This window comes from Carcharhinus amblyrhynchos, chromosome 12 (assembly GCF_965287045.1).
Source record: "Carcharhinus amblyrhynchos chromosome 12, sCarAmb.v2.hapA, whole genome shotgun sequence".
NCBI lineage: Eukaryota > Metazoa > Chordata > Chondrichthyes > Carcharhiniformes > Carcharhinidae > Carcharhinus > Carcharhinus amblyrhynchos.
Window position 1 is genome coordinate 30,190,375 of NC_137335.1, and position 22,907 is coordinate 30,213,281.

The window sequence follows — 22,907 nt, forward strand, 5'->3', positions numbered from 1 at the left end:
CCATCCTCCCATTATCCTTAACAGCTTGTGTCAATGCGGTGAAGATGAAAATACTACCTTCATTTTTATCTCTTTTAATGAATCCCGGTGTAACAAAGAACAAAGGAAATTACAGCACAGGAACAGACCCTTTGGCCCTCCAAGCATGCACTGACCATGCTACCCAATTTAACTAAAACCCCTTACCCTTCCGGGGATCATATCCCTCCATTCCCATCCTATTCATGTATTTGTCAAGACGGTCCTTAAAAGTCACAATTATATCTGCTTCGACTACCTCCCCGGCAATGGGCTCCAGGCTTCCACTACCCTCTGTGTAAAAAATCTGCCTCGTACGTCTCCTTTAAACCTTGCCCCATGCACCTTAAACATGGGCCCCCTAGTAATTGACTCTTCCACCCTAGGAAAAAGCTTCTGACTATCCACTCTGTCCATGCCTCTCATAACCTTGTAAACTTCTATCAGGTCTCCCCTCAACTTCAGTTGTTCCAGTGAGAACAAACCAAGTTTCTCCAACGTTTCCTCGTAGCTGTTGGCCTCCATACCAGGCAACAGCCTGGTAAATCTTTTCTGTACCCTCTCCAAAGCCTCCATATCCTTCTGGTAGTGTGGCGACCAGAATTGAACACTATATTCCAAGTGCGGCCTCACTAAGGTTCTATAAAGCTGCAACATGACTTGCCAATTTTTAAACTCAATAATGCGGCCGATGAAGGCAAGCATGCCTTATGCCTTCTTGATTACCTTCTCCACCTGCATTGCCACTTTCAGTGACCTGTGTATCTGTATACCCAGGCCCCTTTGCCTATCAATATTCTTCAGGGTTCTGCCATTTACTGTGTATTTCCAATTTGTATTAGACCTTCCAAAATGAATTAACTCACATTTGTCCGGATTAAACTCCATCTGTCACCTCTCCGTCCAAGTCTCCAACTGATATCTATATCCTACTGTATCCTCTGATGGCCTTCATCGCTATCTGCAAATCCACCAACCTTTGTGTCGTCGGCAAACTTACTAATCAATCCAGTTATGTTTTCCTTCAAATTATTTATATATATTACAAACAGCAAAGGTCCCAGCACTGATCCCTGAGGATGCCGCTTGTCACAACCCTCCATTCAGAAACACACCCTTCCACTGCTACCCTCTGTCTTCTTTGACCGAGCCAGTTTTGTATCCACGCTGTCAGCTCACCTCTGATCCCATGCAACTTCACCTTTTGCACCAGTCTGCCATGAGGGACCTTGTCAAAAGTCTTACTAAAGTCCATGTGGTCAAAGAGCAAAGAACAAAATCAGCCCGGGAAACAGGCCCTTTGGCCCAACGAGCCCGTGCTGCCATCTCAACACCACCAGTCCCCCTCTCCACCCACGACCCCTGTCCAATGTTTTATGGCCATCCTGATTGAGGGAATCTGATTTAGGGACAATTTATTCCTGCCAATCAGCCTAACAGCACATCTTTGGGGTGTGGGAGGAAACCGGAGCACCTGGAGAAAACCCACGCAAGCACGGGGAGAATGCGCAAACTCCCACAGACACCGGCCCAAATCCATGTGTCTGCACAGCAATCAGCGATAGTCACTGAGCTGTCATCTTGCCCAGTATCTTGTCCAGTTTAGGCACATACTAACGACATGAAGCACTAGGCCAATCTCGAACAACCAAGAGCAGCCCCAGTACGACCCATCGCGTGTATGCCCCTCGGACACGAGGCGGACCGACTTAAAACCTGTGAATGAAAAGAGAAAAAAACATTATTATCATACCATATCCATTTACATTACCAGGGACGCCCCAATGCTAATGACCCTTATTTAAAACAATCTCCTATATCCACCCATCTCCAACCCAGTCATGTGCCTGTCTAAGTTACTCTTAAATGACTCTAGTGTGTTTGCCTCCACCACCTTACTTGGCAGAGCATTCCATACCCCCACTACCCTCTGTGTGAAAAACCTCCCTCTAATATCTGTGTTGTATCTCTCCCACCTCACCTTAAGTCCATGGCCCCTTGTCCTACGTGTCTCTATCACAGGAAATAGCTTACCTCTGTTTACTCTGTCTATACCCTTCATAATCTTATATACCTCTATTAGATCCCCCCCTCAGTCGGCGTCTTTCAAGGGAAAAGAGCCCCAATTTCTTCAATCTTTCCTCATACCCTAGTCCTTCTATACCAGGCAACATCCTGGTAAACCTCCTCTGCACTTTCTCCAGAGTCTCCACGTTCCTTCAACATCCACTTCTCTACCCTCATCAATCATTTTTGTTACTTCCTCAAAAAACTCTTATCAAGTTAATGAGACACGACCTCCCCTTCACAAAACTGTGGTGCCTCTCACTAATATGTCCACTTATATCCAAGTGGGAATAAATCTTGTTTCAAAGAATCCTCTCCAATAATTTCCCTACCGCTGATGTAAGGCTTACTGGCCTGTAATTACCTGGATTATTCTTGCTACCATTCTTAAACAAAGGAACAATATTGGCTACTCTCCAATCCTCTGGGACCTTTCCTATAATATGAAGATGCCGGCATTGGACTGGGGTAAGAACAGTAAGAAGCCTCACAACACCAGGTTAAAGTCAACAGGTTTATTTGGTAGCACAAGCTACAAGTTTTCAGAGCGCTGCTCCTTCATCAGCCAAGTGGGAGTTCTGTTCACAAACAGGCCATATAAAGACACAAACTCAATTTACAAAATATTGGTTGGAATGCAAGTCTTTAAAGGTAATCAAGTCTTAAAGGTACAGACAATGTGAATGGAGAGAGGGTTAAGCACAGGTTAAAGAGATGTGTATTGTCTCCAGCCAGGACAGTTAGTGAGATTTTGCCAGCCGAGCCAAATCATGGGGGTTACAGATGGTGTGACATGAACCCAAGATCCTGGTTGAGGCCGTCCTCATGTGCACAGAACTTGGCTATCAGTTTCTGCTCAGCGATTTTGTGTTGCGTATCATGAAAGCCGCTTTGGAGAACACTTACCTGAAGATCAGAGGCCGAATGCCCGTGACCGCTGAAGTGTTCCCCAACAGGAAGAGAACACTCCTGCCTTGTGATTGTCGAGGGGTGTTTATTCATCCATTGTTGTAGCGTCTGCATGATTTCCCCAGTCTACCATGCATTGGGACAACCTTTCCTACAGCGTATCACACTCCTGACTTGCCTCGAGACAATAAGCAGGTTTTTAAAAAGTTCATTCATGGGACATGGGCGCCACTGACTGGCTGGCATTTATTGCCCATCCCTAGTTGCTCTTGAGAAGGTGGCGGTGAGCTGCCTTCTTGAATTGCTGCAGTCCGTATTCTGTGGGTTGACCCACAGTGCCGTTGGGGAGGGAATTCCAGGTTTTTGACTGCAAAGGAACAGTGATATATTTCAGAGTCAGGACAGTGAGTGGCTTGGAGGGGAACTCGGGGTGGTGGTGTTCCTATGTATCTGCTGCCCTTGTCCTTCTAGATGGAAGTGGTCGTGGTTTTGGAAGTTGCTGTCTAAGGATCTTTGGTGAATTGTTGCAGTGCATCTTGTAAACAGTACACACTGCTGCTGCTGAGCGTTAGTGGTGGAGGGAGTGGATGTTTGTGGATGTGGTGCCAATCAAGCAGGCTGCTTTGTCCAAAATGGTGTCAAGCTTCTTGACTGTTGTTGGAGCTGCACCTATCTAGGCAAGTGGGGAGTATTTCTTCATGCTCCTGACTTGTGTTTTGTAGATGGTGGATAGCTTTGGGGAGTCAGGAGGTGAGTTACTCGCCACTGTATTCCTAGCCTCTAACCTGCTCTTGTCGCCACTGTGTTTGAGTTTCTGGTCAATGGTAACCTCAAGGACGTTGACAGTGGGGGATTCAGTGATGGTTACACCATTGAATGTCAAGAAGCAGTGTCTCTTATTTGTGATGGTAATTGCCTAGCATTTGTGTGACATCAGTGTTACTTGCCACTTGTCAGCCCAAGCCTGGATATTGCCCAGATCTTGCTGCATTTGAACATGGACTGTTTCAGTATCTGAGGAGTCGTGAATGGTGGTGAACATTGTGCAATCATCAGTGAACATCCCCATTTCTGACCTTATGGCGGAGTGGAGGTCATTGATAAAGCAGCTGAAGATTGTTGGGCCTAGGACACTACCCTAAGGGAATCCTGCAGAGATGTCCTGGAGCTGAGATGATTGACCCTCCCCAACCAAAACCATTGTCTTATGTACTAGGTATGACTTCAACTAGTGGAGTGTTTGCCCTCTGATACCCATTGATTCCAGTTTCACTAGGGCTCTTTGATGCCACATTTGCTCAAATGCAACCTTGAAGTCAAGGGCTGTCACTGTCACCTCACCTCTAGAATTCTGCTCTTTCATCCATTTTTGAACTAAAAGCGAGTAGTGGGAGTTGGTGATTGTTAAATGTAATCTCGCTCTCAGGACCAGGATGCAGTGAAACAAGATATGTAATCCCTTCACACAAGCAGTCAAGGAGCCTGTTCTGCGCTGTTATGTTCTATGTTCTATGTACAAGCTGCACACATTCACCATATCAGTTCACTCACCTGTCAACACTGCAAGAGTTATCCCACAGACTAGTCAAACAACAGCTTAATACTTAATATGAGTCGTATTCATGTAATGATACCTTACAGACAATGCCCAAAACACCAACCCTGAGTATGTACTGTCCTACCAGCAGGACAGACACAGCCAAGGCGGCAGCACGGTGGTAAACGATTAACATAGAACACTACAGCACAAACAGGCCCTTCGGCCCACGAGTTGCGCCAATCACATCAACACCTACCAATCCATAGACCTATCTATAACCCCCAATCCCATTAAATCCCATATACTCATCCAGAAGTCTTTTAAAAGACCCCAGCGAGTTCGCCTCCACCACCACTGACGGCAGCCGATTCCATTCACTCACCACCCTCTGAGTGAAAAACTTACCCCTAACATCACTTCTATACTTGCCTCCCCGCACCTTAAATCTGTGACCTCTCGTAGCAACCATTTCAACCCGGGGAAATAGCCTCTGAGAATCCACCCTATCTATTCCTCTCAACATTTTATAAACTTCTATCAGGTCGCCTCTCAACCTTCGTCTCTCCAGGGAGAAGAGTCCCAGCTCCCTCAACCTAACTTCATAAGGCATGCCTCCCAGTCCAGGCAACATCCTTGTAAATCTCCTCTGTACCCTTTCAATAGCTTCCACGTCCTTCCTGTAGTGAGGCGACCAGAACTGCGCACAGTACTCCAAGTGAGGCCTGACAAGGGTCTTATAAAGTTGCAGCATTACCTCCCGATTCCTAAACTCAATCCCTCGATTAACGAAGGCCAGTACACCATACGCCTTCTTGACCACATCCTCCACCTGCGAGGCCGATTTAAGAGTCCTGTGGACCCGGACCCCAAGATCCTTCTGCTCTTCAACACTTCTAAGACTCCTGCCCTTGATAGTGTACTCGTTCATCCCATTGGTCCTGCCAAAATGGACGACTACGCATTTATCCGCGTTGAAGTCCATCTGCCACTTCTCCGCCCAGTCCTGCATCCTATTTATGTCCTGCTGCAACTTCTGACATCCTTCCAGACCATCCACAACACCACCGACCTTCGTGTCATCAGCGAACTTACTTACCCATCCCTCCACTTCCTCATCCAGGTCATTTATGAAAATGACAAACAGCAAGGGTCCTAGAACAGATCCCTGGGGCACTCCACTGGTGACTGACCTCCATGCAGAAAAAGACCCATCCACAACCACTCTCTGCCTTCTTCAGGCAAGCCAGTTCTGGATCCACAAGGCCAAAGCCCCTTGGATCCCATGCCCTCTCACCTTCTCAAGAAGTCTTGCATGGGGGACCTTATCAAACGCCTTGCTGAAATCCACGTACACCACGTCCACTGCACTTCCTTCGTCAATGTGTTCAGTCACATTTTCGAAGAACTCAACTAGGCTCGTAAGGCACGACCTGCCCTTGACAAAACCATGCTGACTATTTCTGATCATGTCAAACCTCTCCAAATGCTCGTAGATCTTGTCCCTCAGAAGCCTCTCCATCAGCTTACCAACCACTGAGGTCAGACTCACCGGTTGGTAATTTCCCGGGCTATCTCTGTTCCCTTTCTTGAAAATAGGAACCACATCCGCAATCCTCCAATCTTCTGGAACCTCTCCCGTCTCCATTGACGACGCAAAGATCATCGCCAGGGGCTCTGCAATCACCTCCCTCACCTCCCACAGTATCCTGGGGTACATGCCATCTGGTCCTGGCGACTTATCTATCTTGATAGAATTCAAAAGTTCTAACACACCCTCTTCCTTAATATCCACGTACTCAATCTTTTCCATCTGCTGCAAATCCGTAGCAAAATCTCCCAGATCAGTTTCCACTGTGAATACTGAGGCAAAGTACTCATTAAGCACCTCTGCCATTTCTTCTGGTTCCACACAGACCTTTCCCCCTTCACCTTTTATAGGTCCTATCCCTTCTCTTCTCATCCTTTTACTTTTCACATATTTATAGAAGGCCTTGGGATTCTCCTTAGTCTTACCCGCCAAGGCCTTCTCATGACCCCTTCTGGCTCTCCTAATTTCCCTTTTAAGCTCCTCTCTACAATCCTTATACTCCTCAAGATCCTTAACATCTCCTAGCTCCCTGAACCTTTTGTACACCTTCCTTTTCCTCCTGACTAGGTTCACCACAGCCTTCGTGCACCACGGTTCCCGCGACCTACCAAAACCTCCTTGTCTCATCGGAACGTTGTCATGCAGAGCTCCAGACAAACATTCCTTGAATATCCGCCACCTTCCTTCGGTACTTTTCCCTAAGAACGCCTCCTTCCAGTTTATTTGTCCAATTAACTTCCTGACGTCTTCGTATTTCCCCTTACTCCAGACAAACACCTTCCTAGCCTGCCTGATCCTATCTCGTTCCAATGCAATTGTGAAGGAGATAGAATTATGATCACCATTCCCAAGATGCTCTCCTACCGAGAGATCCGTCACCTGTCCTGGTTCATTCGCTAGTACCAGGTCAAGTACAGCCTCTCCTCTCGTAGGCTTATCCACGTACTGTGTCAGGAAACCTTCCTGAACACACCTAACAAACTCCTCCCCATCCAAACCCCTTACCCTTGGGATATTCCAATCGATGTTTGGGAAATTGAAGTCTCCCATCACGACAACTCTGTTATTACTACAACTCTCTAGAATCTGTTTCCCTATCTGCACCTCAACTTCCCTGTCACTATTGGGCGGCCTATAGAATACACCCAGCAAAGTTTTTGACCCTTTGCTTCCACCCACAGAGACTCCATAGATAGTCCCTCCACGGCATCCTCCTTCTCTGCAGCCATGACACTGTCCCTGATCAACAGTGCCACTCCACCACCTCTTTTGCCTCCCTCCCTGTCCTTCCTGAAGCATCTGAATCCTGGCACCTGAAGTACCCAGTCCTGTCCCTGAGACATCCAAGTCTCCGTAATGGCCACCACATCACATTCCCCAGCAGCAATCCATGCCCTAAGCTCATCTACCTTATTCACTACACTCCTGGCGTTAAAATAGATACACTTCAGCCCCTCAGTCTGGACATTTCCCTTCTCCACCCCCTGTCTAACCTCCCTCTCATACTGCCTGCAGTCCTTCCCTACCTGGGAGCTAACCTCCTCAGTCCCAGTCTCCCCATCACAATTCCCTCCCCCCATTGAGTGGGAATTGCCGCTCAGTCCTCAACATTGACTCTGGACCCCATGCAGTTTAATAGCATCAGGTCAAACATGGGCAAGGAACTCCCCTGCTGAAATCCACCTACTGGCCTTCCTCAGCTGATAAATCAGTACTCCTCCATTTTGAACACTATTTGAAAAAAATACTGAGTGTGGTAAGGGCAAATAACTCTGGATAGGTTCATCAATGCTTAATCATCAAGAGTAGCTCAGTAACTTCTTAACTGACCAAGCTGGCTGAAGAGACATATTTGTGGACATATCTGCCAGTCTTGGCCTGAGGCAGGTGGTGAGGGCACCAACAAGAGGGGAAAAAACAATTACGTAGGAACATGGAGCTTAGGAGCAGAAGTAGGACATTCAGTTCTTCGAGCCTGCTCTGCCATCTAACTTTACTTTCCTGTCTGCCCTGCATAACCCCTAACTCCTGTGTCTATCAAAAATCTGTTTGGAATAAACTTAATACCCAAACTCTATTGCTTTCTGTAATTCTGTATTCCAGTGACCCTCTAAGAGAAAAAAATTCTCCTCATCTCCATCTGACAAAGAGGGATCTTTTATTCTTAAACTGTGTCCCCCCCCATTCTAGTTTCCTCCATAAGTAGGAACATCCTTTCGATCCCCTCAGAACCATGTATGTTTTAATGATGATAACCTCTCATTCTTCTAAACTCAAATGGGTATAGGCCCAATCTGTTTAACCTTTCTTCATACGATAAACCCCTCATCCAGGGTTTGAGCTGGGAGAACCTTCTCTGAACTGCTTTTAATACAATTGAATTTTTTTCAAATGATGAAACCAAAACTGTTCACTATGTTGCACAAGGTCCAGTACAGCTGCAGCAAAATATTATTTTTATATTTATTTCCCTTGCAATTAGTGCCAACATTCCATTTGCTTTCTTAATCATTTGCAGTATGTGGATACTAACTTTTTGTGATTGATGTTTCAGGACATTCAGATCCCTCTGCAGCACTTAGTTTTACAATCTCTGTCCATTTAAATAATGTCATTGTTTCTCTTCCTGCACTAATGGTGCACAACCAGACATTCATCTGATTCCGTAGTTCCCATTGCTGTTTTTTTCTTGGGGCAGGTATCACCAAACGTTTATTGATTGAGGGACACCATGCTGCATCAAGAACAGCTGACCAGGAATCTCCCCTGCTCTTATCACCTGCAGGATTTAGCAGGTTATGGTCAACCTGTTGACCTCATTACAGATACACATTTCTTGACCATCAGGTCATAGTGGTTTACAGCATGAAAACAGGCCCTTTGGCCCAATTTGTCCATGCCGCCCTTTTTTAAACTCCTAAGCTAATCCCAATTGCCCGCATTTGACCATCTTACTCATGTAACTGTCTAAATGCTTTTTAAAAGACAAAATTATACCCGCCTGTTACCTCTGGCAGCTTGTTCCAGACACTCACCACCGTCTGTGAAAAAATTACCCCCCTGGACACTTCTGTATCTCTCCCCTCTCACCTTAAGCCTATGCCCACTAGTTTTAGACTCCCCTACCTTTGGGAAAAAATATTGACTATCCAGCTGATCTGTGCCACTCATTATTTTATGGACCTCTATAAGATCAACCCTCAGCCTTCTACGCTCCAGAGAAATAAGTCCCAATCTATCTAGCCTCTCCTTATAACTCAAAGCATCAAATCCCGGTAGCATCCTAGTAACCCTCTTCTGCACTCTTTCTAGTTTAATATCCTTTCTACAATCTTTCTGTCATCTGCAAAGTTACTAATCAGACCACCTGCATTCTCCTCCAAATCATTTATTTATATCAGTGAGAATAACATCTTATTACTCTGCGACTCTGTCTTCTATGAGTGGCAGTGAGGGGGCCATCCTGTAATGGGGACTGAGGGGTTGAGGGAGACATTCCTTAATGGAGAGAGGTGATGAGGGAGACTCTCTGTAATTGGGGGTTGGGGATTGAGAGATATCTGTACTCGGAGGGAGGGGACACAGGCAACTGTAATTGGGGCGGGCGTGGGTCGGATATTCTGTAATCGATGGGAGAGGGTGAGAGGTGCACTCTGTAATCAGGAGTGAGGGGGACTCTCTGTAATGCGGGGGGAGGGCGGTGAGGGAAACGCTCTGTAATCGGGTTGAGGGGGTCACTCTGCAATTGGGGGGAGGGTGTGAGAGATACTCTGTAATCGGGGGGAGGGGGGAAGGGGACACTCTGTAATTGGCGGAGAGGGCAAGGGGGCACTTTGTAATCAGGAGAGGGGATGTGAGACTCTCTGTAATGAAGGAGATGGGATGAGGTGCACGCTTTGTAATGGGGGAGTGAGTGAGGTGGACACTTTAATGAGGGGCAGAGGGTGAGGGGAACACTAATCGGGGTAAGGGGGTGAGGAGGAGACTGTGTTGGGACGTCTTGTTAAAGTTGTACAAGACATTGGGAAGGCCAATTCTGGTCACCCTACTATAGAAAGGATATTACTAAACTAGAAAGTGTGCAGAAAAGATGTACTGGATGCTACCGGGACTTGATATATTGAGTTATAAGGAAAGGCTGAATAGATTGGGACTTTTTTCTCTGGAGCGTAGGAGGCTGAGGAGAGACCTTATAGAGGTCTATAAAATAATGAGGGGCATAGATCAGCTAGATAGTCAATGTCATTTCCCAAAGGTAGGGGAATCTAAAACTAGAGGGCATAGGTTTAAGGTGAGAGGAGAGAGATACAAAAGTGTCCAGAGGGGCAATTTTTTCACACAGACGATGGTGAGTGTCTGGAACAAGCTGCCAGAGGTAGTAGTAAAGACGGATACAATTTTATCTTTTAGAAAGCATTTAGATAGTTACATGGGTACGATGGGTATAGAGGGATATGGGCCAAATGTGGGCAATTGGGATTAGCTGAGGGTTTTTAAAAAAAAGGGCAGCATGGACAAGTTGGTCCGAAAGGCCTGTTTCCATGCTATAAATCTCTATGATTCTATAATAGAGTGACCAGAACTGTATACAGTATTCTAAGTGTGGCCTTACCAATGTCTTGTACAACTTCAACAAAAAGTCCCAACTCCTGTATTCAATCTTCTGACCAATGAAACCAAGCATGCTGAATGCTTTCTTCACCACTCTGTCCACCTGTGACTACTTTCAAGGAGCTATGAATATGTACCCCTCGATCTCTTTGTTCTGTAACTCTTCCCGTTGCCACCTCATTAACTGAGTAAGTCCTGCCTGGTTCAGTCTACCAAAATGCATCACCTCGCATTTATCTAAATTAAACTCCATCTGCCATTTGTCAGCTCACTGGCCCAATTGATCAAAATCCCCTGTTGCAATTGGAGATAACTTTCTTTACAGTCCACTATGCCACCAATCTCGGTGTTGTCTGCAAACTTACTAACCATGCCTCTTAGGCGTCCTGAAGTGGGACTCAAACCCAGATCTTCTGGTTCAGGCAGGACGCTACCCTGCGCCACAATTTCTTCCTTTTAAATATGGACAAGTTAACATGTTCCTCCCTAATAATTCATGACATATTTTTGTCCACACACTTACCCTGTCTGTATCCCTTTTCAGGTTCTCTACCTCCTCTTGACAACTTATTTTCCTTCCTCTCTTGGTGTCATTGTCAAATTTAGATACCGTATTAGACCTCGTCCTCATCAATCTATTTGTCACTGATGCATCTATCGATTACAGTATAGGTAGGAGTGACAACTACAAAGCCCTTGTGAAGGGGAAGTCCTATCTTCGCACTGAGGATACTCTACAGCATGTTAAGTGGCACCACCACTGTACGAATTAGGATATGGTGTGGAGATGCCAGCATTGGACTGAGGTGGGCACAGTAGGAAGTCTCACAACACCAGGTTAAAGTCAAACAGATTTATTTGGAATCATGAGCTTTTGGAGCGCTGCTCTTTCCTCAGGTTAGTGGAGAGTTAGATACACAAACATGGCATATATAGACAGACGCAATTGCAAAATAATGGTTGGAATGCATGTCTTTCCAGGTAATCAAGTCTTTGCGGGTACAGCCAATGCAAGTGGAGGGAGGGATAATCGCAGGTTAAAGAGTTGTGAATTATCTCAAGCGAGGACAGTTAGTAGGATTTTGCAAACCTAGGCCAAATGGTGTCGGTTTCATGCAATGTGATATGAGCCCAAGATCCCAGTTGAGGCCGTCCTCATGTATGTGGAACCTAGCTATCAGTTTCTACTCGGTGATTCTGTGTTGTATGTCTTGAAGGGCGCCTTGGAGAACGCTTACCGAAGATCGGAGACTGAATGCCCTTGATTGCTGAAGTGTTCCCCGACAGGAAGGCAGCACTCCTGTCTGGTGATTGTCGTGCAATGTCCATTCATCCATTGTCATAGTGTCTGCATAGTCTCGCCAATGTACCATGCCTCGGGACATTCTGTGTTGCAGAGTACGAGGTATACAATGTTGACTGAGTCGCATTAGTATGCACCATGGACCTGGTGGGTGGTGTTCTCACATGTGATGGTATCCATGTTGTTGATCTGACAAATCTTGCAGAGGTTGCCGTTTTAGGTTTGTATGGTGTCGTGGTCACTGTTCTCCTGAAGGCTGAGCAGTTTACTGCGAACAATGGTCTGTTTGAGGTTGTGCGGTTGTTTGAAGGCAAGTCGTGGGGGGTGTGGGGATGGCCTTGACAGATGTTCATCTTCATCAATAACGTGTTGAAGGCTCTGAAGAAGATGTCATAGTTTCTCCGTTCCAGAGAAGTACTGGACGACGAAGGATACTCTGTCGATAGCGTCTTATGTTTGTCTTCTGAGGAGGTCGATGTGGTTTTCTGCTGTGGCACATTGGAACTGTCAATCAATGAGTTGAGCGCCATAACCCGTTCTTACGAGAGTGTCCTTCAGGCCTGTAGGTGTCTGCATGCGTTCCTCCTCATCAGAGCAAATCCTGTGTATACAGAGGGCTTGTCCATAGGGAATGACTTCAACGTGTTCAGGGTGGAAGCTGGAGAAGTGGAGCATCTTGAGGTTATCTGTAGGCTTGTGTTAGAATGAAGTGTTGAGGTGATCGTCCTTGATGGAGATGTGTGTATCGAAGAATGCAACCATTTCTGGAGAGTAGTCGATGGTGAGTCGCATGGTGGGATGGAACTTGTTGATGTCATCATGTAGTCATTTCAGTGATTCCTTGCCATAAGTCCAAAGGAAGAAAATGCCATCGATGTATCTAGTATATCGTGTCAATTGAAGGTCCTGTGTGGTGAAGAGGTCTTGTTCGAACTTGTGCATAAAATGTTGGCGTATTGAGGTACAGATTTGGTCCCCATAAATGTTCTGTGTGTCTGGATGAAGAACTGGCTGTTGAAGGTGAAGATGTTGTGGTCCAGGATGAAGAATTGCATCTGGAGATTGGCAGTTGTCAGTGTTGAGTACTGAGGCTGTTGCAGCGATGCCATCATCATGGGAGATGCTGTTGTAGAATGTTGAGATGTCCATTGTGACGAGGAGTGTTCCTGGTTCAACTAGTCCATGGGTGCTGAGTTTCTGTAGAAGTCAGTAGTGTCGTGATGGGGTTCCATGTACGATGGGTTTCAGGATGTCCTTGACGTAGCCAGAGAGGTTCTCACACAAGATCCCATTGCCTGATACAATGGGACAGCCGGATGTGTTGATCTTATATATCTTTGGGAGGCAGTAGAGATCTCCAATGTGGGGAGTACATGAGATGAGAACATGGAGGGTGCTCTGAAGGTCCGGATTAAAGGTCTTGATCAGTCTGTTGAGTTGGCAGAGGATATGCAGGTCCTCAAGAGCCTGAGTGACCATTTCTGCCACCCGCTGTCCCCACCTGCAGGCTATGATCAGCCAGTTCCTGGTCCCAACAAGCTTCCCTTGTTCTACTCCTGTGGCCTCGAACCTTAGAACATAGAACATTACAGCACAGAACAGGCCCTTCGGCCCACGATGTTGCGCCGACCAGTTAAAAAGCAATGACCCTCTAACCTAAACCAAACCCTTTCCATCCATAAACCTATCCGCGGATCTCTTAAACGCCCCCAAACTAGGCGCATTTACAACTGCAGCAGGCAGGGCATTCCAATCCCTCACCACCCTCTGGGTAAAGAACCTACCCCTCACATCCGTCCTATAACTACCACCCCTTAATTTAAAGCTATGCCCCCTCGTGCTAGCTTTCTCCATCCGAGGAAAAAGGCTATCACTGTCCACCCTATCTAAACCTCTAATCATCTTATATGTTTCAATAAGGTCCCCTCTTAGCTGCCTTCTTTCTAACGAAAACAACCTCAAATCCCTCAGTCTCTCCTCATAGGATCTCCCCTCCATACCAGGCAACATCCTGGTAAACCTCCTCTGCACCCTCTCCAAAGCCTCCACATCCTTCCTATAATGTGGGGACCAGAACTGCACACAATACTCCAAGTGCAGCCGCACCAGAGTCTTGTACAGTTGCAACATGACGCTGCGGCTCCTATATTCAATCCCCCTACCAATAAACGCCAAGACACCGTATGCCTTCCTAACAACCCTATCTACTTGATTCCCAACTTTCAGGGATCTATGTACACATACACCTAGATCCCTCTGTTCATCCACACTATTCAGAGTCCTACCGTTAGCCCTATACTCTACACATCTGTTATTCCTGTCAAAGTGAATTACCTCACACTTTTCCACATTAAACTCCATCTGCCACCTCTCGGCCCAGCTCTGCAACTTGTCCAAGTCCCCCTGTAAACTAAGACACCCTTCCTCACTATCTACCACACCTCCGACTTTGGTGTCATCTGCAAATTTACTAATCCACCCAACTATACCCTCATCCAGATCATTTATAAAAATTACAAACAGCAGTGGCCCCAAAACAGATCCCTGAGGCACACCACTCGTAACTGAACTCCATGACGAATACTTACCATCAACCACCACCCTCTGTCTCCTATCCACCAGCCAATTCCTGATCCAATTACCTAAATCGCCCTCAATCCCATACATCTGCATTTTCTGCAGAAGCCTTCCATGGTGAACCTTATCAAACGCCTTACTAAAGTCCATATATACCACGTCAACTGCCTTACCCCCATCCACCTCTTTGATCACTTTCTCAAAAAACTCAATAAGGTTAGTAAGGCACGACCTACCCTCCACAAAACCATGCTGACTATCTCCAATCAATTCATTACTCTCCAAATAACTATAAATCCTATCCCTAATAATTTTTTCTAAAACCTTGCCCACAACAGAAGTGAGACTCACCGGTCTATAATTCCCGGGGAAGTCTCTGTTCCCCTTCTTAAACAATGGGACAACATTCGCTATCCTCCAATCTTCTGGCACTATACCTGTGACCAACGACGACCTGAAGATCAGAGCCAGAGGCTCTGCAATCGCCTCTCTTGCCTCCCAGAGAATCCTAGGGTAAATCCCGTCCGGCCCAGGGGACTTATCTATTTTCAAACCCTCAAGAATATCTAGCACATCCTCCTTATCAACTGCAATACTGTCCAGTTTACACCCCTGTAACCCAGTGTTCTCCACGGCTACATTTATGTCCCCCTGCGTGAACACCGAAGAGAAATATTGGTTCAATGCCTCTCCAATCTCTTCCGGCTCCACACACAAATTCCCACTGCTGTCTCTAACTGGCCCCAATCTTGCCCTAACCAACTTTCTGTTCTTAACATATCTATAGAACGCCTTAGGATTCTCCTTAATCCTATCAGCCAAAGTCTTCTCATGTCCTCTTTTAGCCCTTCTTAACTCACTCTTTAACTCCCTCCTAGCCAATCTAAAGCTTTCTAGTGCACTACCTGAGCCCTCAAGTTTCATCCGGACATAAGCCTCCTTTTTCTTTTTAACCAGCGAACCAACTTTCTTAGTGCACCACGGCTCCCTAGCTCGACCAATTCCTCCTTGCCTGACAGGGACATATCAAGGACTCGCAGTAGCTGCTCCTTGAAAAAACTCCACATTTTGGACGTTCCGAGACCCTGTAGTCTCCTAGTCCAACCTATGCTTCCTAATTCTCTCCTAATAGCCTCATAATTACCCTTCCCCCAGCTAAAACTACTGACCCGAGTTTCATGCCTATCCCTTTCCATCACTAAGGTGAACGTAACCGAATTGTGGTCACTATCACCAAAATGCACCCCAACTTCCAAGTCTAGCACCTGGTCTGGCTCATTTCCCAGCACCAATTCCAATATAGCCTCACCGCTTGTTGGCCTATCAACATACTGAGTCAAAAAACCTTCCTGCACGCTTTGCACAAAAACTGACCCCTCTAATGAGCTAGAGCTATAGCTATTCCAATCAATATTAGTAAAGTTAAAGTCCCCCATAACAATTACCCTATTACTTTCACTCCTATCCAGGATCGTCTCCGCAATCCTTTCCTCAACCTCTCTCAAACTTTTAGGAGGTCTATAAAAGACTCCCAACAGAGTGACCTCCCCTCTCCTAACCTTGCCTGGCCTTGTCCTTCAGCCGCCACTGCAGTAACAAGAATGGCTTCCACCTCTGCTGGCTCCACTCCAAAATCCATCTCTGCTCAAGTGGGTGAGATCAGGAAGGACAGAGACAGTCCGGGTCCCTCAATCTATCCCAGCACCTGTGCCCCCGTGACTCTGGATGCCGTCATCGAGACACCATCCCCGCTGTCATCCACCACTACAATGGGCTCCGACAGCTGACACATTATTGCCATGATGGCCATGGGCACTGCCCACGCCCCCTCATGGTCGCCAGTCACCTCCCAAATGGTTGTACCATCCCTTCACATGATGCGACATGCTGCATCCTGCACCTCCAGTGCAATATGTAGTTACTGATGTGTGGTGTGAGCGTGTTTCCCCAGATGGCCAGCCCCCAAAGTACAGACCTTTGATGTCACAGGCTGTTGCCGGTAATATGTGGCAGACCAGGATTGCATTCAGACGCTCACGTAGAGCATAAGGGTGGCCACGAGGAGGTCCCCATTGGGAACCCTTGAAGCATAGATCTGCCTGGCCATCTGGTGCACTGTCTTCCAGGAATGGCATGCAAGAGACAGATGGTGAGAAGCATCCTCGTGACTTTCAGGTGATGAGTGGCAATTGTAGGAAGCACTGTTGAGTTCATGTGGCGTGAGGAGCCATTTTAACACCTGCAGAACTCCTGTGATTGGGGCAACAGCTGCCAGGCCTGTTGCTTGTTTCTGTTAGTGGGGCCTGGAATGGAATGTCAGCAATAAACCACAGAGCCTGTCCAGGCCAGATGGCAGAGTAACCCTGCAACATTGGTGGGGATGGGACTCGACCTTGTATGCAACCCTTCGGGGTCATTCAGCGGCCATAGGGAATGCATGCGAAAGAAGCCCCAAGCCAGTGGCGACTCCTGCTTTGTGGACCCCAGACAAGCCCAAGCCCTCCCCCAGATCCCAGACAAGTCCAAGCCGCCCCATTCCCCATTCCCAAACAAACCCCCCACCCTATCCCACACTGTGGCAGCGTCTCCTCTGCCCTGGTCTCCTCACACACCAAAGGTTGGTTCTCTGTGGTACACACCTCCTAGGTCTCCGTCGTTATTGCCTGCCTGAGCCACACTTCTAAAGACCTGTACTAATTAGGAATTGGGAAGCCTCCGGGAGGGGGGACGATTGCTTGCCAAGCTCGCCAGTGATATTGAAATCCTGTCAATCCCATGCTAATAAGTCTCGCACCCAGAAGTGGTTTGCACCAGTCGAAAGTGGCTGGAAAGATTGCCAACCTTTTGATGCCTGCTTCAAATCTGATTTTTAGCTTTGCATGTTTTTTTCCCAACTCGCCGCCATTTATGCCAGATATGGTGAGGTGGTAGAATCCCACCCTACCGTTTTACTTCTGTTTTTTAATTCAGTCCTTAACTTCTCATTCTCCCTTAGCCCAACCTCTTCCTTACAAAGAACAAAGAAAATTATAGCACAGGAACAGGCTCTTTGGCCTTCCAAGCCTGCACCGACCATGCTACCCGGCTGAATTAAAATCCCTTACCTTTCTGGGGACCATATTCCTCCATTCCCATAACATATTTGTCCAGACGCCTCTTAAAAGTCACTATTGTATCCGCTTCCACTACCTCCCCCTGCAGCGAGTTTCAGGCACTCACCACCCTTTGTGTAAGAAAAAACGTGCCTGTATATCTCCCTTAGCCTTGCTCCTCGCACCTTAAACCTGTGCCCCCAGTAATTGACTCTTCCACCCTGGGAAAAACCTTCTGGCTATCCATTCTGTCCATGCCTCTCATAATCTTGTAGACTTCTATCAGGTTGCCCATCAATCACCATCGTTCCAGTGAGAACAAACCAAGTTTCTCCAACCTCTCCTAGCTAATTCCCTCCATACCAGTCAACATCCTGGTAAACCTTTTCTGTACCCTCTCCAAACCTCCACGTCCTTCTGGTAGTGTGGCGACCAGAACTGAACACTATATGCCAAGTGCTACCTAACTAACGTTCTATAAAGCTGCAACATGACTTGACAACTTTTAAACTCTGTCCAGGCCAATGAAGGCAAGCATGCCATATGCCTTGTTGACTACCTTTTCCATCTGCATTGCCACTTTCAGTGACCTGTGTATCTGTACACCCAGATCCCTCTGCCCATCAATAATCTTAAGGGTTCTGCCATTTACTACATATTTCCTATTTGTATTAGGCTTTCCAAAATGCATTATCTCACGTTTGTCCAGATTAAACTCCATCTGCCATCTCTCCAGCCAAGCCTCCAATCCCGATCTATATCCTGCTACATCCTCTGACGGTCCTCATCACTATCCGCAAATCTACCAACCTTTGTGTCATCTGCAAACTTACTAATCAAACCAGTTACATTTTCTTCCAAATCATTTATATATATATTACAAACAGCAAAGGTCCCAGCACTGATCCTTGAGGAACGCCACTTTTCACAGCCTTCCATTCAGAAACTCACCCTTCCACTGCTACCTTCTGTCTTCTTTGACCGAGTACAAAGTCTTCAAAAGTGGCTTTTGCTATCAAATAAACCTGTTGGACTTTAACCTGGTGTTGTGAGACTTCTTACTGTGTTTACCCAGTCCAACACCAGTATCTCCACATCACTTTTTTGACTGAGCCAGTTCTGTATCCACGTAGCTAGCTCACCTCTGATCCCATGCAACTTCACCTTCTGCACCAGTCTGCCATGAGGGTCAAAGGCTTTACTGAAGTCCATGTAGACAACATACTGCCTTACCATCATCAACCATCTTTGTCACCTCCTCGAAAAACTCAATCAAATTAATGAGACACGACCTCCCCTTCACAAAACCATGTTGTCTCTCGCTGATACATCCATTTATTTCCAGGAAGGAATAAGTTCTGTCTCGAAGAATCCTCTCTAATAATTTCCCTACCACTGATGTAATTACCTGGATTATTCTTAGTACCCTTCTTAAACAAAGGAACAACATTGGCTATTCTCCAATTTCTGGGACCTCCTCTGTATCCAGTACAGATACAAAGATCTCTTTCAAGGCCCCAGCAATTTCCTCCCTTTCCTCTCTCAGTATTCTGGGGTATATCCCATCATCCCTGTGGACTTGTCTTCCTAAATGTTTCTCAAGTACCCCAATATCTCTTTTTTGATTTGTTAGTACAATCTGTGTCATTGGTATCTAGACCATGATAACTGATACTTCATTTCCTACTACAAATTCCCCTCCAGCCTTGAGCAGATCTCCTGAACCCTGACACTAGGCAGACATGCAGCCTTTTGATTTGTGCACCAACCCCTCTCTCCCAACCCCAATCTTTATTTTGTTTAATTTAGCTAATTTATTTTCAAGTTTGGAAATATCAGTCAACTGTTGTCTATATTTATATCAAGTAGTTTAACAAGTTTAACTAAATGTAATTAAATATTTATATCACCCCAATACCACTTTAAAACACTGCCCATGTTTAGAGGAATAAAATTTTAAAAACTCACCAATCACTTACCTGCTTGCCTAATTTAAACCTTGAATACTCAGCAGTTAATGGAAGCAGCAAATTCCCACTTTCACCAAATTCGCAAGTTAGCACTCATACCTTGTCGTGCTCAGGTCTTGGCACACCCTTCACAACAATCAGGATGGAGTACAGCGGAGTAGACAATTTTAGCAGGCCCACTTGCTTACAGTGACTAAAAATGTCAAGTGAAATCTTTATTTGCTTTCCTAATTTGTTTTTGCTGGTATTTTAAGAATCAAATTTCCTGCATGTTCAACAAGTGTTCTTCCATATGCTTAAATTTATTTCTTAGTTAGAAATGCTCATGAAGTTGGTAAATAAGATGCATCATGTTGGATCAAGAGAACTATTGTTTGGGAGCACTGCAGTGCCTGAACTTTTGGGGGAATTTGTTGGGGCAAGAGAAAGATGCAGGTGGAAATGATGAGGGTTGTGGACCTACAGTTCGGCTGACTTGGATTGTGGGTCATGGGATTTAGTAGTATGGAGATGGAAATGCTAAACTTTTTCAATATACAACTATTTTAAAGATTAATGGCACTAAAATGAGTGATCCTGACATTTGACAGTAATATGTTCATGACCCTCTGGCTTTGGATGATTAAGAATAATGGGTTTTAACAGCAACACTGAGACAGTCATGGGCTTCGGCAACACTAAGGATATGGGTCTGGTTAGAAAGCACTAGAGTTGGAATTGTAGAGATTGGGTAAACCCCCTGATGCCTTCATCATAGAGCCATAAAGCACAGAAAAGGCCCTTTGGTCCCTGGAGTCTGCACTGACAATGTCTACCACTGAAGTCACACTGATCCCATTTTCCAACACCTGTCCCATATCCTTGAATGTTATGATATTTCAAAGTGATCATTCAAATATGTTTTAAAGGTTTTAACGTTTCTGACCTCCACTACCTCCCCAGGCAGTGCATTCCAGATTCTCATCATCCTCTGAGTGATTTTTTTTCTCTCAAATCCCCTCTGAGTCTCCTGTCACTTGCCCTAAAACTATTGGTTTAGGTTAGAGGGTCATTGTTTTTTTAACTGGTTGGCGCAACATCGTGGGCCGAAGGGCCTGTTCTGCGCTGTGGTGTTCTATGTTCTATGTTCCCTTGTGATTGACCTCTCAACTAAGGGGAACAGCTACTTCCTATCCACTCTGCTCATAATTTTATGTCCCTCTGTGTACTCCTCAACCTTCTCTGCACAAAAGAAAACAATCCAAGCCTGTGCAATCTCTCCTTATAGCTCAAATGCTCCATCCCAGGCAACATCCTAGTGAATCTCCTCTGTATCCTTCCAGTGCAATCACATCCTTCCTATAATGAGGTGACCAGAACTGCACACAGTTCGCCAGCTGCGGCCTAACCAATGTTTGGTACAGTTCCAACATTTATCTCCCTGCTCTTAAACTCTGTGCCATGACTGATAAAAGCAAGTATCCCATCTGCATTCTTTACTATCCTATTCACCTGTTCTGCCACCTTCAGGGATCATGTGAATAAGTACCTCAAGATCCATCTGTTCCACTGAGCTTTCTAGTGCTCTGCCATTCAATAAATATTCCCTTGTCTTCCTGCTTCCAAAGTCCGTTACTTTTTCCAAAGTACATAACCTCGCACTTACCAGGATTAAATAGCAACTGCCACAGCTCTGCCCATCTGACCAGCCCATCTATATCTTCCTGTAACCTTTGACCTTCTTCACTATTAAACTCCCTACCAATCTTGGTGTCATCTGCAAACTTGCTATCATTTCCCCCATATTATCATCAATATCATTTATGTATATAAAAAACAAGAAGGGACCCTGCATTGAACTTTGCGGTATACCAGTGGGCGCCAGCTCCCAGTCACCCAAACAGCTCTCTATCACAACCCGTTGTATCCTATTACTAAGCCAGTTTTGGATTCATTTCACCAAGTTTTCTTGAATTCCATGTACTTCAACCTTCTCAGTCAGTCTCATATGTCCTTGTTGAAGGCTTTGCTAAAATCCACATGAATTGCATGAACTGCACTTCCCTCATCCATACACTCAATCACATTTTTGAAAAATTTATTAAGAATGACCTCCCTCTGACAAAGCCATACTGACTATCCTAATCAATCCATGCCTTTCCAAGTGGAGATTAATTCTCTTCTTCAGAATTTTCTGCAATAGTGTCCCTACCACTGACATGAAACTCACTGGGTCTGTAATTTCCTGGTTCATCTCTACTATCCTTTTTGAAAAGTGAAACCATATTAGCCAACCTCCAGTCCTCTGGCACTTCATTCGTGACCAGAGAGGAATTAAAAATTTGCGTCAGAGTTCCTGCAGTTTCCTGCCTCGCCTCCCACTGTAACCTGGGGTGCAATTCATCGGGGCCTGGGGATTTGTCCAGTACATTTAGTGCATTTACTAGTGCAACTGATACATTTACTTATATCAATGGTCTGGGCTGGATACATTTGAGTTTAACTACTTTGCTGGAATATTAATCATTCTTGTCAAGTTTGATGTCTTTGCATTTAGCTAATATGATCTTTCCATTTCAGGCTTGCTGGTCAAAAAGATGCTTTTAGATGCTTCAGAGGATCCCGAAATGAGGTCAGTGGTTCAGAATACCCAAGGGATTGTATTTTACAGTGTACCCCACTCTGGATCTCGCTTAGCAGAGTACTCTGTTAGTGCTCGTTTTCTGCTGTTTCCCTCTGTTGAAGTCAAGGAACTTAGCAAGGGTAAGATTGGCTTATCTGATCAACTCAATCTTCTGCCTGTCTATCATTCATTTTGTACGTCACTTCACCTTTGAATTTTGTATGGGACTTGATTGTTTATTTTTCTCTGCATCTACTTTAAAAATATGCCAAGGTCAAAACTATCCTGTAGTTCCATGACCAAAGCATTTTCAGTGAGGGTTGAGGAGCTGTGATGACTTTACCATTTAACAGAACTGATATTTTTTCCAAGGTTGTTTCTCATTCTCAATCTCTTTCTGCAATCTAAACACCTGAGTTCCGAGTCTAAGAACTTTCAGAACTCAGGCGCAGAAAATAAGGGAGAATAAACTAAACCAAGAGTAGAGCAACAGAAAATACACTTGGCAGACCTATTGAAAAATAAACAAAATTAAACCTAACCAGAATGCCATTAGTGAAAATGTCAAGAGACCGTGGTTACCAAAAAGGGAATACTGAATTCTGTATTCCAGCAATTCAAAATCTGAGG

The 22,907-nt window shown here is 45.5% G+C and overlaps 1 protein-coding gene across 6 annotated transcripts in view; it reads left to right on the top strand.

Moving 5' to 3' along the window:
- The window catches only part of serac1 (serine active site containing 1), a 204,481-nt gene that overhangs the window by 148,173 nt on the left and 33,401 nt on the right, over positions 1–22,907 (top strand). For all 6 annotated transcript variants that reach the window (XM_080200300.1, XM_080200302.1, XM_080200304.1 and 3 more), the window contains one exon: positions 22,235–22,417. In XM_080200300.1, coding sequence (XP_080056426.1) covers positions 22,235–22,417 — 183 coding nt within the window. The remainder of the gene's footprint in view (positions 1–22,234; positions 22,418–22,907) is intronic.